The sequence below is a fragment of the Gossypium hirsutum genome, chromosome A06, assembly GCF_007990345.1.
Source record: "Gossypium hirsutum isolate 1008001.06 chromosome A06, Gossypium_hirsutum_v2.1, whole genome shotgun sequence".
NCBI lineage: Eukaryota > Viridiplantae > Streptophyta > Magnoliopsida > Malvales > Malvaceae > Gossypium > Gossypium hirsutum.
In genome coordinates, this window is record NC_053429.1 from 29,770,792 (window position 1) to 29,781,382 (window position 10,591).

Here is a 10,591-nt window from a genome sequence, read left to right on the forward strand (position 1 = left end):
TATCTTAATTGATATTTAAAAATAATAAATAACAATTTTATAAAATTAAATTAATGACTGGGCAAGACCGTACCTAAGCCTTGACAGCCCAAATCTCCTACCCAGGCCCAAATATTTGAAATTTTAAACACGTTTTCTAAATTATTTTCCCCAAAATTTAAAGGTTTAAAAATTTGTCATAAGGGTGCCTATACCTTCACAAATTAGAAAGTCTCTGTGCTTTATTTTCATGAATTTAGTTCCTCTATTTTTTAGATTTCAAAATTAATGTCCAATTATTAACATTGTTAAAATCTTTTTGTTAAATTTGTTAGTGTGATATTTTGAAATATAAAAAAATACTCACTTTATAACTACGTAGCTACAAAAATGAAGTTGTAATGAATTTTGATTTAACAAAATAAATTTAACAATAATAACAGTTAGACTTAAATATTAAAATCTGAAAAGTAGAGAGCTAAATTTCTAGAAATAAAAGTACAGGGACTACATTTCAAATTTATAAAGAGTACAGGGACTAATGACATATTTTAACCAAATTTAAAATTCAATTTCTGGAGGGCAGTAGCAGTGACCTATAAGAGTAGAAGAGAGCGCGAGTGTAGTTTTTGTTTGTCTCTCTCACTGAAATGGATATTTCTTCAGTTCAGAAGCTCTGCATTGATGTAAGTTGCAATTTCAATCTTCAAATTAGGCTTCTGAACTCAGCTTATTGATATTTTGTTGTTAATAATAATATGTTAATCCACTCTAATCTCCCTTTTTTTTTATAATTTCCTTTCGTTTTTTGTATTGTCAGTTAATTTCTTCTGCTGTTCAAAGATGTCGTTTGTCCGAAGATCTTTGCCGATTATCAGTCGTTCTCAAGAGCTCTCCTCCAATCATTCGAGTTTCAAGTGAATACTTTTCATTCTTCCTTTAATTTTTGCCTAACTATAATTAGAATTATTTACTTTGATTTTTTGTGACGCGATCTTTCGGAAAAATAGGAAGTTATTTCTAAATTGGAAAATCTGCATTGAAATCATGTCATTTTGAAGTTGAAACGGTATGGTTTTGGCTGGTTTTCTTTCAAATGAGTTCATCAAAAGCATAAATAAGCTTTTAAAAATGATTAGGTCATGCAAGGTAAATCTGTAGACCGTAAATACATTGTTGTGGCAGAATTTTAGATAAAATGATAGATACTGTTTCTAGATAAATCTATTTATTTTGTATCTTAATGAGCAGTATCAGATACGGGCACCGGTAGTTGCTTGGAGGAGTTTCAAGACCTTAAGTGCAACAGAGAAGGTATTGGAACGGAAAAGTGGGGTAAGTAGCTGATGATGATGGTGAGCTCATTTGATTCTAGATACAAAGATCTCGATAAACATTTATGTTTCATGATTATTTGACTTCCTTCTGCCGCAGATGGGTTGCTTTCCATCAAAACTACCAGTAAGTTTAGTGTCTCAGTAATCTTTTCTTGCTAGTCAAATATCCATGGTTGAATAGCTTAGATTTTGACTACAGTTAGGGGAACAGGGAATTAGAACCAGGGATCTCCTTTTTGGAGGATTAACGTGGTTACCACTAGGCTATGCGTATTGCCTGTCAGTTGTTAGCTGCTTAAGGTGTAGGCGATAATACAGGGTTGTCAATGACTCAATTCTGCTTTAATTATATTACGCTTTTTAATATGTATTTATGATCTGAAATTTAAATAATTCATTTGGATGAGCAACTTATTATAGTGCCTGAAATGCAGTCAAGAGGCATGCTTCTTTTTCTTTTTAATATTAAAATTTGTCCATTTATTCCGTCAGTTAGAGCATATTAAACAATATATATATACATGCATATATGTATGTGTGTGTGTCCCTTCCGTTAAATTCTTCGTTATGTATTTAATAAAGTCAATTTTGTGTCTGGCTGCAGGCATTAGTGATAATAAGATATATCATTATCACTTAAATCTTAGAGGAAGTGTTTCTGCCAGAAGGCTGACTAGGCTACCTTCAATTCTTAAGAATGATGCCAAGTTCAGGTATGCGCCATACTTAAACACTTCTCCGATCTTAGGTGATACAAAACATTATGATCTTATTTATTTGTTTATTTATTTGTTTTCAGTGGCACCGAAGTATGTCTGTCCATTTCTGAGACTATTGATGCCTTGCTGAACGATATCAAACACTACTTTCAGAAGGTTTGTTTTTGAGTATTTGACTGACAGTTTTTGAATGACAATATAGTATATACAAATAGAGTTTTTGAGTATTTGGCTGTGGATTTTGGTGCAACTTTAGCATACACCGAATCCTTCAACAAATATAGGTGATCCTATTAAGAATTTAGAAATCCAAGATTCTTTGTTTATTTCTAGCCAAAAAGCTTAATTACTTGAATCAACTTGATAGATAATCTATTAGAAAGAAAGAACCATAACTTCACAGATAAATCAAATAAAAAAACTAAGGTGATGTCAGAAATATCACCTTTGCCACTGTATTACCATTTTGCTAGGGAATCATTTCCAGACACCTCTTCTTACAACACTGGAGGAATCTCACATAAGCTGATGGACACAAGAAATGTTTGTCAGCATTCATATGCAGTATGCAACCAGCTAGTTGAAAAGGACATAACTGACAATTAATCAAGGTTTTCTTTTTTTTTTTTTTTTGAATTTTAAAACTGACTGTATTTGGGAAATGTTCTATAGAAGACTGTCATTCATATCTTCTAAGTCAACCTAGGAAGTTTTCCTCTAAAGAGTCTTCTCATGAAATCATGGATCATGAAGTATGTTGTGCATTTTTTTACTTGTATGGATTTCATTGTCTGTGGTCTTCTCTGTCCTTTCTTTCCCCTAAATTACTATCCATTTACTAAGTCCACATATCTCTTGGTTTTGCAGATGCTGATTCTAAAGATCCCCGTAAGTTCAACTGCTACTTTGATGCCTTTCATCTGTACACAGAATGATATGGTCCGAAATTTGTATTTTAATGAAACTTTTTTGAAAGTATCTGAAGAAACTAACCTTTTCAGAATGCTTACCCTTCATTTTAAGTGTTTGGTAGATAAGGAAAATTGTTTGGAAGGAAGGGGAAATTTTCTGAAATCCTAAAGGACCAGCTACCTAAATTAATCTACCAATTTTCTGAGATGCTATGTAACCTTCTTCAAGTGATGTTAGGAATGAATTTTCTCTAGTTCAATTAACATCTCCTTGTTAATCATATATTTACCAAGTTTTCGTTTGATAAACTGAAGAAAAATACTGAATTTGTATTATTAAAATTTTATGTATGTCACTGAAAATTAAATGCTGAATATATTTATATTATTCGGCAAGTGTAAATACTGAATTTTGAAAAGTATTTATTTCATGATTTTAAATTCTTTCATGTAACATTTTATATTAGTCTGGATAATTCTAGATAAAACTTAAAAGGGTACTTTAAATATATTATTTTTTGTAAAACAATTCCACTTTAAGTGATGCTCTCTATTTACTTATCTCATTCAGCATTTTTATGGAAATTCTCTATTAAGTAAATTTTAATAGAGTTGGAATTTTTTCCCCAGAGTGTAGCAGCTGAACTGGTGATTGAACGAGGGGATGCTTCTGGGTTGCGATGTCAAAATGTCTTTTTACCTAATGAATGCAGCCCTTTGAACTTTTCAAGCTCCAATGTTGAAAGACTAAAGTCTGGCCTTGAAGAATATGTTTTGAAGCACAGAAATAGCTTAAACAATAAATGTGATTCTTGCTTCTGCAGTAGGTAAAAATATAAGCTGAATACCCTGTATTCTGTTTTCAAGCTACTGCACATCTTTTGATTTTAGGACTGGCAAAAACTTTTTGAAGTGCTGTGATTGAACTATTGATTTAGATATACTTAACGCAAAAGCGATTTGGGTTCATAAAATTGGAAGCCTTGAACCAAACAACTTGAGATTTGCATATTTTACCTTTCACCAAAATTTGAAGGTTATTTTTACAACCAGTAATTGTATTCATAAATTCTGTGCCAAACTTGGATACTTATTAGTTCTTACAAATTCCGGTGCTCATAAATCTTTCCCTCTCAATAACTTACTCATGATAGTTGTATCTATTATAACCTATAAACATTAATTAGATCAGGTGTGATGCATCAGAGTGCTTTCCTCTCTCTTTTATTGCAATATCTAACGGAGCATTATTCTTTCCAAATGCTTCAAGAAGGGAAGATTAGCAACCTCATTTGACATCATTAAAAAATTTCATACTTTCACCTTAACTGTTCTGCCAGGTCTTTTAATCTCTTTAGATATCCTGCCATGGATTACGTGCTTGCATCTTGATCTATTCTACTTCAGCTTTAGAAGAACTTTGTTTAGTTCTTCTTACTCGATCCATCAAAAATGAAGGGAATAAGTTTGAATTCTATTTGATGTTGTTGCTCGTACTGGTATAATGCTATTTATTAATTTTAATGTGTTAATTGTCTAACCTTATATCCCAATGTAGATTTCCTTTATGAAATTTAAATGATTTACTGCTCAGTCATGTTGCTATAGACATCCGAGGAGTAAGTAAACTACGGCTACATGTTTTCAATCCCTTTAACAAGCATAACTTCCTTCTAGGGAGAAACTTAAGATCAGTAGTGGAGTAGCACGCAGCATGGAGAGCCATAGGAGTCCCGGACTAATTGTGGAAGCAGTAATTGCAATAAGTGAACATTCGGAATCTCTTTGCTTCAGGTCATCCGGCAACAAAACAGAGGTTCTTATCTACAGTGTGCCTAAATAATTCAAAGAAAGAACCCTTTTTTTTTTTTTTTTTCTCTTTTCATTTGCATCAACTTGTTGGTACAATGTAATCAATTTTTTCTCTGAATTTGTTTGATAAAGTTGATTTGGTTGACAACATTGTTTTCCAGGTTTTGCATTTTAAAGATTTCTCACCAAGTTCAGTATCCATTGCATCCCTCAATGCATTGACTAGCATTGACTGGAGAAGTTATGGGTTAACGTTGGTGAGTGCTGTGGATCAAGTTGACCATGCACTGATAGAGTGGGAAAGTTTACCCCCTTATCTTCATATAGATATGGTGATACACTGCTATCATAAACAATATCCAACACCATGTTCTACTATTCAAATCCTTGTTCTTGACCTTTGCTCCATATTTCTTGTCTCTCAAATGTTGTATGTTAAATATATTCCTTGACTTTACCAAGGTCATAACATTTCCAGGAAAATGTAAATATCAACCTGACCGGCATCTTATTAAAAAGGGAGTGAAACTTGCCTTGGATGATTTGAAGGAGAAACACACCGGACTTCTTCTTAGTGCACATGCCGTGAAGGTAAGCATCTACTTCCGAAGTTTCAAATGCGTCTTATAATGGAACAGAGGTAGCTTAATGCTCGGATTAACTTGGCTTAACTTCCTATTTAATCTGTAAACCTTATATATAACCAATGTTCCATGACCATTTAATTCTTATAGAGGATTTACCTTTGTGCTTGGGCATCAGTAGGCCTTCAAATCTTTCTCTCCTCTCAAGTTTGCTTTCCGTTTATAAGTTGGCATTGATTCTCTCTTTTAACGTACAATTTCTGAAATGTTCATTTAGATAGGAAACGTAATGCGAAATGGGCTGTGTTGAATATACGTTTATAAGTTAGCTATGTCGTCGTCATCATCATCTTCATCAATAATATCATGTTTTTTTTTTTCCCTTTTTCTTCTTGACTTTCATGGTTTTATGGCCCGGTTCTTATGACTAAATTTTGTGAAAAGTAGATCAAGTAATTGTTCGCATATATAACTTGTAGTCATAAACTTCAGATTTGCAGTTATGCCCCAGACCTTGCAAGCTCAATTGCTGGCATCATCTTGTCATCTAATGATGTGAAGTTCCGAAGCAAATGCTCCTTGCTTCTTGAACTATCTCAGTCTCAAGAGATCGGAAAGCAAACCGTTGAAGATCGTATCAAGGAAAAGATAATCTCAGTCATAGAGACAAACGATAGGAAGCCAGAGAAAATCAAAGAGGCTGCACCTTTTCTTTTTGAAGATGACCGTCCCCAGGACCTAGACCCAGCCGACTTATATTTGGAGGAACACGAAGGAGGTGATGATGTTTTTAGTTTCCCAGATTGATTGATATGTTATACTTTATCCTCATGCAATTAACCAATTCCATCCAGTTTCGGCATGATAAAAAGAACATGCATGCTTTGCATAAGGCAAAGGATCAGTCCCTACACTATGAGTAATAGTTAATACATCTCTCTTCAATATCTGTTTTGAGTAGCATTGCTAATTATCTCAGTATGATAAGGGAACTTTACATGCGTTCAAAAGACAGGAAAAACGAATTCATATTCATCATAAAAACCTTTTCAGTGAGTTTTCTTTTTTAGAGATGACATTTTTGGAAAGAATAGCCATGAACACCGAACATAGATTATGAAACAAGCATAAAAATACCAAAAAAAAATTCATCTTAAAGACCTCGTATTTTTGTCCTATACACCAAAAACACTTGGTTATAATGTTCAAGTGCTATGATATTCTCCCATCTATCTACTCTTTCTTTCTGTAATACCATCGTCATTCACATGAAAATGAACTTCAAGTGTTTCCCCATCAAAGAAAAACACTCCGTACATGTAAAAAGATTATACTGCAACCCAAAAATATTAAAACAGTAACATGATGATCCAAGAACCAGTGAGCTATGTATGAAGTAGGTTTAGGGAAAATTATCCAACTACGGATGAATAGATGCTATGTCCAATTAAAGTGGAACTGGCTCATCGATGTGCTTTAAAATCCCACCCAGTCCCCTGCTCTGGCACCAAGTTCTAGCATCAAGCAGCGGGAACCTTTTTCCCATCCTCGATGAAGAAAATGGCAGTTTCAGGTACCTGAAAGGAAACAACAAAGAATGGTAATGCTGCCTTTTCTGAACATGATTTTAATATAGTAACGCATCATAAGAAGACTCCAAAGGATGGTAATGCCATCTTTTCCAGCAAGGAGGCATGCATTAAATTTATCAGGGTGTACGAATAGTCAAATATGAAACATACAACCAAACAAATATAATCAAATTTCATCAAGTTTTAGCATTAACAATGAACAATAAAACCTCACTTTCAAGGTAATAAAGAAACATAACTCAGAATTGGAGAGTTTCATGTTGAAATGTATTTCCATGTGTAAGACCAGAGTAATGTCTTTTCTAATGGTAAAGGCAAAGAAAATAAACAAACATTGTTCCATATTTCTCATATGAAGCATTTTCATATTGAATAAAATGTAAAGTGACATTATTGAAAACATTACAGCAGGCCAGGTCTCTGTAATATATTCCACAATATCATACGATATGTCTCCTTGAACATCAATTTGCTCCTTGTCAGTTGGTCCCTAAAGGAAAACAATCATTGAAAAGCTTGTAAGAAACAAAGGAACCGATAATGGAATGAAAAAACTACAAGTAAAGATGACTTTGACGCACCTTAACAACTGATGCACCGGTGGCAAATTTCTTCCCAAGCTTTTTCGAAGCATCACTAAGCTTAATTCCTGAAAAACAACTCCTCCTAAAAAAATTAACTTGTTCTGAAAAAAACTAATAAATAGATGAAAAAGATAAAAATGTGAGAATGCAACTCACCAAATAGATCCAATCCTTTCACAATGGTGATACATTTGCGCCTATTACGTACAACCTTTTCAATGACAACTTCTTGTTTCTCCTTTTATTTGACAAAAAATGGGGAAAATTAGGAAGACTAGATATGTTATTCTCACATATAATAAACAAACCTTGTATGTAAGAGATCCACAAGCAATAACCAAAAAATTAAAGAAAAGAAAAGGAAACAGAAGAATTGGTTCCATGAAATATTGTAGCATTCATCCTTGCAGGTTACCTAAGCTAATTAATGGAAAGGTATTTAAATTTTAAACATTGGGAATCAAAAGCTTCAAAACACCCTATAAATATTATGAGCATATAATGCCTGAGGAGAAAAAAATTGAAAAAGAAGGAACTTTACTTTCTTCTTTATTTTTCCACCAGGAAGACGTTTTACATCTTCTTGTTTAGATGACACTGTGCTCCCTGAAAATTGAAAACAAACATTGGATCAGTGAAAATGAAAAAAAAGATGAATAAAACTTTTTTAAACGAATTATTTGTGATAAAATATATTTATATTTCCATATAAAGATCATTTAAACCTGGTGGAGCTGAAGATGCTGCCCCTTCAGCAGCAGAGGAAATACCAACTGATTGCAGCTGTTCAGAAACCTTCTCACCCTCCTTTTCATTAGCCTCTGAACATCAAAGAGAAATCTTTAATTAACTTACTCTATGAAACTCACATTAAAAAAAAAAAAAAGCAAAAAAGTGCCTTTCTTCTCTTATCCTTCCAATTACAGTTTAGGCAAAGTTAAAAAAAAAAGAAAAAGAAAAAGGAAACAAATAGAAGGGTGTTAAAATCATAGTAAAACAATTGACGTTAAGCATACATGTTTTTGTGTGTATATTTAGTAGCAAAATGCAAAGAATTTTTAATCATTTATCAATTCATATCAGAAAAATATCTCCAAGAAAAACCAAATTTAAACCCCAAAAAAGCCCACAAAAAAACAAAATTTCATCTTCTTTAATATCTTTGTCATCGGCAAACAGACAGAAAGGCATGGGATTAAAATTAAAAAAAAAAACTCAAGTATGCAAACTAATTAATATAGAGAAAAATAGAGGGGAAAAAAAACCTTTGAGGAGATGTGGGTAAAGGTCAGGGGCGTTGCTGATCAACCAAGGTTTACACTTTTCGAAATCAGGGCCGAATTCACAGTACTCCGCTGGAAGAGAACATATGGGACAATATAAAACTTTCACTGGTTGTGGTTTCTCTGCCATAATTTCTTCAATTCTTTTTTTTTTTTGTTACTTCTTCCCTTTGTTTTGGATATAATGGATGTAAATAATCAAAACCCAGATTTCTTTTCGTAAAGTAAAAATTCGTTTCCTTTTTCCCGGTTACAGTGCGACGCAACCGCAATCATGCAATGATGTAAAGAGAACCCGATTCTCTCTTTCTTTCTTGTTAGGGAAATAGGCCTATCTAAGTGGGCTAACTCGGGCTTGGCAGTGAGTGAATCTGGTCCGAGATGTGGCAGTGTTATTAGATTTGGTTCAGGCCCTCTTTGCTAATCCGAGTTTATATTAGATAAATTATATTTTTAGTCACTTAATTATACAAAACTTTTTATTTTTGATCATTTAATTATAAAAAATTATAATTTAATCACTAAAGTATTCAATATTTGTGTTTTTTTGGTCACTTAAACGTTAGATACCTAAAGGAAGGACGGCGTGGCTATTTTCTAAGTAACATAATAACAATTTTGGCCATTAATATTTATATATTATTTTAATTTGATCCTAATTTTAAATAATTGGAGCTCAATCTTTTTCTATTTAGTCTTAATTTTTTTAAAAAAAATCATAACATTTTCAAATTATTTTTAAAAATTCAAAAAAAAAATTTGTTAAAAAATAGAGCTTCAAAAAAGTTTTATAATATTGGTGGAAAATTCGTCCACAATTCGGAAAAGGTGTGATTAATGATATCTCAACTTTTGTTAAGCCTTAAATCCTTTGCCTAGACAATGTAAATCATTTGGCGATGCATATCGCATGTCTAATCATCCTTTTAGATTTTATGTTCATCAACTCTGCTATTAATGCAACAAACAGTTCTCTTAAATTAATTTAAGTAATTATTTTTTATTTAAAATTTATTATTTAGTCTTTAGAGATGCGGAATTATGTATTAAACTATTGTAATCAACATTTCTTCTAATCAATTTTTTCTCAACAGAAACTACAATTTGATAATTTCTTTCAAAACTTTGCCCTTACATGTTTTAAAAAATATTCAATCAAATTTTCATCATCTAGTCACTTTAATTTTTATACGTTGAACAAAAAACCAAAATTATCTTCAAATCTATTATTCTAATAGAATAAAATTACTTGACATACTATGTATAAAAAAATAATCCTTGATGAGATTTTATCGTTTCATTATCAACATTCTCATCAAATCATTTATTTCTAAGAATAATGTATTTTTCATGGAATTTAGGTTCTGTTTCCTTTTTCAATAACTATTTCTTTAGCACACTTGGTATCATTTTGGAATCCATCCTCCTTGTATTTTTCAAAAAAACTAAAGAAGACTTTTTAATTGTTTTATAGCTACATCAATTCGCATATCTTTTGATTGTAAACTATTGCTAGCCAATTCACAGCCAGTAATATTCCATACCAAATAGTCATGCCCAACCAAATTTAAAAATTTTGCTAAACATTCAACTTCACTTTGGATTTTAGGATCATCATTAACTTCATTTAATTTAAATAAAGGAACTTGAATTCTTATAGCTTTAATACTTTCAATTAGACTTTCTCAACATGTTTGTGACAATAATTTAAGAGTTAGGCTTAGCATATGATCTTGTACAATTTGCTATCTTTCATTGAAGAAGAAAATAATGAATATAAACTAGTAATA

General features: G+C 32.1%; 2 protein-coding genes across 9 annotated transcripts; one reads left to right on the top strand and one right to left on the bottom strand.

Moving 5' to 3' along the window:
* The first annotated feature begins 567 nt into the window (after window positions 1–567).
* On the top strand, window positions 568–6,291 carry LOC107962857 (type 2 DNA topoisomerase 6 subunit B-like). Of its 7 annotated transcripts, none has more exons than XR_005928518.1 (12): window positions 568–665; window positions 800–896; window positions 1,231–1,314; window positions 1,414–1,440; window positions 1,921–2,029; window positions 2,116–2,191; window positions 2,903–2,923; window positions 3,577–3,773; window positions 4,624–4,762; window positions 4,920–5,090; window positions 5,237–5,349; window positions 5,843–6,020. XR_005928518.1 is itself a non-coding variant. In XM_041115344.1 (12 exons), exons 1-12 carry the CDS (start codon window positions 630–632, stop codon window positions 6,147–6,149), a joined length of 1,425 nt encoding a protein of 474 aa, XP_040971278.1. In that variant the 5' UTR covers window positions 568–629; the 3' UTR covers window positions 6,150–6,291. The 7 variants fall into 7 exon arrangements, 4 of the variants coding, with proteins under 4 accessions (XP_040971278.1, XP_040971280.1, XP_040971279.1 ...); XR_005928520.1 differs by having other exon boundaries at window positions 4,920–5,015; XR_005928519.1 differs by having other exon boundaries at window positions 5,835–5,852.
* Window positions 6,292–6,476: 185 nt separating this feature from the next.
* Window positions 6,477–9,093, bottom strand: LOC107962858 (translation machinery-associated protein 22). Of its 2 annotated transcripts, none has more exons than XM_016899411.2 (7): window positions 8,784–9,093; window positions 8,244–8,339; window positions 8,060–8,124; window positions 7,675–7,756; window positions 7,516–7,583; window positions 7,341–7,424; window positions 6,477–6,919 (listed from the first exon to the last, which is right to left on the bottom strand). In XM_016899411.2, the coding sequence occupies exons 1-7, from the start codon at window positions 8,929–8,931 to the stop codon at window positions 6,863–6,865; spliced, it is 600 nt and encodes a 199-aa protein (XP_016754900.1). In that variant the 5' UTR covers window positions 8,932–9,093; the 3' UTR covers window positions 6,477–6,862. The 2 variants fall into 2 exon arrangements, with proteins under 2 accessions (XP_016754900.1, XP_016754899.1); XM_016899410.2 differs by having other exon boundaries at window positions 7,516–7,600.
* Between the last annotated feature and the right edge of the window lie 1,498 nt (window positions 9,094–10,591).

Coding starts and splice junctions, on each gene's coding strand:
- LOC107962858 (XM_016899410.2), bottom strand. CDS start 8,931: ATGGCAGAGAAACCACAACCAGTGAAAGTTTTATATTGTCCCATATGT. Junction 8,125..8,243: donor AGCATCTTCAGCTCCACCAG/GTTTAAATGATC, acceptor TTCAATTTTCAG/GGAGCACAGTGTCATCTAAA. Junction 7,425..7,515: donor CCGGTGCATCAGTTGTTAAG/GTGCGTCAAAGT, acceptor GTTTTCCTTTAG/GGACCAACTGACAAGGAGCA.
- LOC107962857 (XM_041115344.1), top strand. CDS start 630: ATGGATATTTCTTCAGTTCAGAAGCTCTGCATTGAT. Junction 1,315..1,413: donor TATTGGAACGGAAAAGTGGG/GTAAGTAGCTGA, acceptor CTTCTGCCGCAG/ATGGGTTGCTTTCCATCAAA. Junction 5,350..5,834: donor TTAGTGCACATGCCGTGAAG/GTAAGCATCTAC, acceptor CATAAACTTCAG/ATTTGCAGTTATGCCCCAGA.